Genomic DNA, 4,866 nt, shown 5'->3' on the forward strand with positions numbered 1-4,866 from the left:
AAAAAAAAAAAAAAAAAAAAAAAAAAAAAAAAAAAAAAAAAAAAGAAATCCTGTTCATGTTTCAGAACCTCTAGCAGACTCCAAAGGACAGCCCTGAGGGAAAAGGCACAGTGTGTCCTGTGGCTGGCAGGACTCCAGGCAAGGTCAGGCTGAAGAGGATGTCCTAACCTGCCTTTCAAAGTGGTAACAGATGAGAACCACCCAAGGACTTTCGGGAGATCTTATATACATGGAGAACGTGTGGTGTGCACCCAGGATCTTCCTGCACAAAGCAGCTTACTACTAATCTTTGGCACATATGAGGGAACCCCAAAATAAGCTACTACGCTTGTCTCTATGGTACCTGCATGAATGTCAGCTTTGGATATTCAAATATCTGCCCGGCTATGTGATGAATGATGATTTTCATTCTAAAATAACAAAAGCAGCTGGGCATGGTGGCTCACGCCCATAATCCCAGCACTTTGGGAGGCTGAGGCGGGTGCATCACCTGAGGTTAGGAGTTCGAGACCAGCCTGGCCAACACGGTGAAACCCTATCTCTACTAAAAATACAGAAAATCAGCCAGGCACAGTGGTGGGCGCCTGTGATCCCAGCTGCCTGGGAGGCTGAGGTAGGAGAATCGCTTGAAACGGGCAGGAGGTTGCAGTGAGCCAAGATCACACCATCGTACTCCAGCCTGGGGAACAAGAGCGAAACTCCGTCTCAAAAAAAACAAAATAAAAGCATTATGGGACAACGGTCACCACGCTGACATTTCTACTTGGCCGTAACACACGTAAGCAGGAGGTGCACATGCAGCCCCCGTCCCCGCCACGTTCCTGCACAGGTGTGCACAGCCACCGGGGAGGGACCCTTCAGGCCACCCCCTTCCTCACCCCACCACGGCCAGGGCAGCCGCCCCTACCTTTCCCGGAAGACCCATTGTGGGCATCGCGCTCTTCGGCACAGCTGGAGCCCAGTGCAGGGGGTGTGTCTGGGTTCTCAGGCTGTGCTCTGAGAGGCTGAGAGGCTGCTGGCAAGGTGGGGTCTGAGGACTCCGGCTGCCAGGGAGGACTGTCCACAGTGGACTTCAAGCGTTCCCTCGAACCCTCCTTCTTTGGTTTGATGAGTTTGACTAAGGCTTTGGCTCCAATCCAGTGGTTCTTCCTAGTGAGAAGCAGATGTTTAGGACATAGGTCGCCCTCCCACACACCCCCAGCGGGTCCCTGGTTCCCTCACGTGGGCTGGGATGTTCATCCCCAGTCTGTGAAGCTCAGCCATTCACGTGGGATTTAGGACGATGACGCTTAGGACTATGGGAATCGTATTTGGGGCTCGGGACCGGGAACCTAATTCTCAGGATGGCGCAGGGCTGGGGATGGTAGAAGCCTGTGTGTTGTGACAGAAATCCACTCTAGTCTCACAGGATGAAGGAAGCGATGTCGTGCTTCATTTGGTTGGCAATTTTTCTGTCAAAAAGCCCTTTTCATGAATCTCCTCATTTTCTGCTAAAGGCAATAATCAGTGAAATTAGCTGGCATTCCTGACTCCTCCCTGGGACTCAGTAATCTGGGTGAGGTGGAGAGGGCAGAGGACAGCAGGCTGTTTGACAAAAATCAGTGCATTTAAAGACTAAGCAATAACATCACAGCTAGCTGGACACCGAGGCCATCTTGCTGTGACATGAAGAGAACCCCACCTGGGTTCTCAGCCCGACTCTGAAACTAAACGGCCCCTATTTATATCATCACTGCAGTCTCCCATCTTGGCTTTAATTTCTCTGTCAAACAGAAGATTTAGACTGAGGTTCCGGGCCAGGAGCAGTGGCTCATGACTATAATCCCAGCACTTTGGGAAGCCGATGTGGGTAGATCACTTGAGGTCAGGGGTTTGAGACCAGCCTGGCCAATATGGTGAACCCAGTCTCTACTAAAAATACAAAAATTAGCTGGGCGTGGTGGCATACATATACAATCCCAGCTACTCAGGAGGTTAAGGCAGGAGAATTGCTTGAACCCGGGAAGCGGAGGTTGCAGTGAGCTGAGATCGTGCCATTGCACTCCAGCCTGGGTGTCACAGCAAGACTCCATCTTCAAAAAAAAAAAAAGAGAAAAAAAACAGACTGAGGTTCTGAAATTCTGTGGTTCTGGATTCCCAGAGACCTCAAGGGATTCATGGTGATTTCAACTTCAAGGCTGGGCCAGGATAATCCCTAGGGACAATTCCTGGGGCTCAGGCCGTGGACAAGGGGCAGTACTACTGGGCTGGGGTGGCTCCACTTGGGGGAAGCTGCTGCTCTCTGGGGAAGAGACACATCCATGAAGCTGCCCTGAGGTTCTGTGAATCCGAAAAATTCTGCATAAGGTCAAAAGGTTCCCACATTTGAAGACCACAGCGCTGAGCCAAGTGTGGTGCCCAAGCATCCTTTCCAAAGCGGGAACACGGCTGTCCATGTCATGTTTAATCTTGAGACAAAAACCTGACAAGGCAGCCCTGCCATCCTGCTTGAGTGACTCCTGGACCACAGATGCTCTGCCCCCTTAACAAGGCTCATAGCTAAATGTCTCATCGGGGTCACCCGGCATTTGCCACCCCTCACAGGACAAGCTAGAGTGCAGAGGCAGGCTGAGACTCTAAACTCTCTCTGATGTGGGAGACGTCTGTGCACAGGTGACCCGCCACACAGCCGACGGTACGGGCCCTGCCCTAGATGGCGGCTTTCACCCTATGCACAGAAAAGGGAGCTTTTAAGTTCTGTTTTTATGTCACTACACTTAACTCACTTCTTTGGAGCAGGAGCAGGATCATAGAACTTGTATTGATCCATGATTTTTTCTTCCAGTTTTTCCTTATGTCTTCGTAAGGCATTTAATTTGTCTCTGCGAATACAGGAGAAAGAAAACCTATCAAGCTAGTTTTAAATCAAACAAGTGAATTTACTCGTCAGCCCAGCCTGGAACCTGGCGCAGCCGGGACTGGCATGATTCCAGGATTGGGATGAGAGTGCTCATCACCGTCACGGTCACTGAGTTTGGAATATGTGAATGGAGGCATCGGCCTTGGGTTCTGGGAGCCCTATGACCCCGAGATTTAGAAGCCCCCAGGATCCGGCCGTGAGTGAGCTCAAGGTAGCAAACTTCTAATAATCTGAAAACTCACACCCGGAAGCCCCAAAGATTCCCCTTCCAGGTTGTTCAGGACCTGGGGTGGCTCCTGGGGTCAGGCAGAAGCTACCTCCTGGTGGGGGTTTTTAGGGGGAGGTGCCTATTAACAACACCTGGGCATTGAGGTTGAAAAAGTCAGCTCAGCAAAGTCACATGTCTAACCCAGGCCCACTCCCACTCAGAAGCAAACTCCCAGCTTTCAGGAGCGAGAAAGAGAAGTTCATGCGCACAGCAGGGCTGAAGAAACCAGGGACCCTGGTGGGGACCGCAGTGAGCTCCAGTTTGCAACTCTAGCAGGCCGCTCCACGGGGGCGTGAACCGGGGCCCAGTGGGGCAGGTTTCCCAAGAAGCCAGAAGCCCAGATGACGCAGCCAAATCTCCCAATTCCTAAGTATTGGAAACTGGGTCACTTTTCAGAAACTCTAACAAGGGACCAAAGAGACGACTCTTGAATCTTGGGCAGGCTGAGGCACCTCTGCTTGCTGGGGAGACTGGCTTTCCTCATACAAAGAGAAAGCTTCTGTTTGCACGCAGGGAGGCAGGGGCTGTGTCTGCAGTGCATTCTGAGTGACGTGGCCGGCAGGACTGTGGACTCCTGCCCACTCCTGCCTCTGCGCTGGGTGGTCTCGACAGCCTAGACCCTTGGTTTCCTCATTTGAAAATGAGGCCTTACATGAGAGGTTCAGGATGTGGGGTGCTCCTGAAGCTACCACCTGGTGGGGACGGGGGCTTGGGGGGCTCATATTAACAACACCTGGGCACTGAGGTTGAAAGAGTCAGCTCAGTGAAATCAGATGTTCCCGTTCAAGCTCATTCTTGAAGCTGCCAAAGTCTGCCCCAACTGAGGGCTTTCCCAGGAGCTTGCGATGAGGTGAGCCCCTGTGACAAGTGACCCCAGCCACGCTCCACTCCCGGTCCTTTGACTCGACATCTGTGTGCTGGTGTCTGTGCTCGTGGCCCTGCTGCTGACCTTATGCCTTGAGTCCTTCATGGCTACGGTTGGCCCCACAGGCTCACACAAAGTCCAGGGCCCGGAGCAGGCCCCAGGAAGCCTGCCAACCTGCTGGCCTGGAGCAGACACTGTCTAATGCAAAAACGTCATCAAATAATCCCCCCTGGGCGCTCCTACACTCCTTCCAGTTAGCGCCGGCTCAACCTCTGCTGGCGACGTTTATCACGGGGATTACAGAGGGCCAACTTCAGGGTCATTTCCACCCCACAATTACAGTGTGCGTTTACATACAAACCACCCTCCTGAAGGGGGCACGCCAGCCCTAGACACGTAGGTGAAGCCAACAGAAAAACAAAGAAGCATCGTTACATCAGAGGGCTGGGATGGCACATGGGCGTTCACTGTGACCACAGTGACCATGTCCCACCACAAGCACGTCCCTTCTTGCCTTCCCCACACTGGTGCCAGCACACTGCCTGCCCGGACGCCGATACCAGCCATTTCAATTACATGGAAGAACAGCCCAACCACCATGGCTGGGATGGTGAAACCACCCTGGATTCTTGATTCCTCAACTTCTGAACCACAAGATTCCTGGCATCAGGGTTTTTCCTCTTGTCCTTTATTTCTGGGAGCTTCCCTGGCTCTGCTAGATTAGTATCCCTTCCAAAACACCCCGAGGAATCCAAGCTGGACGTCGAAGCTCCCACAACTGAGCGCCCACTTCCTTTTCCAGCCTTCTCTCCGGATGCCCCCTGCATATTCCCT

General features: G+C 52.5%; 1 protein-coding gene across 4 annotated transcripts in view; it reads right to left on the reverse strand.

Moving 5' to 3' along the window:
• The window catches only part of CCDC88C (coiled-coil domain containing 88C), a 151,593-nt gene that overhangs the window by 17,485 nt on the left and 129,242 nt on the right, over window positions 1–4,866 (reverse strand). For all 4 annotated transcript variants that reach the window (XM_017546947.2, XM_017546945.2, XM_017546946.1 and 1 more), the window contains 2 exons: window positions 2,766–2,861; window positions 908–1,149 (listed from right to left, as the gene is read on the reverse strand). In XM_017546947.2, the coding sequence (XP_017402436.1) occupies window positions 908–1,149; window positions 2,766–2,861 (338 nt within the window). The remainder of the gene's footprint in view (window positions 1–907; window positions 1,150–2,765; window positions 2,862–4,866) is intronic.

This window comes from Cebus imitator, unplaced genomic scaffold, assembly GCF_001604975.1.
Source record: "Cebus imitator isolate Cc_AM_T3 unplaced genomic scaffold, Cebus_imitator-1.0 Scaffold193, whole genome shotgun sequence".
Taxonomy (NCBI): Eukaryota; Metazoa; Chordata; class Mammalia; order Primates; family Cebidae; genus Cebus; species Cebus imitator.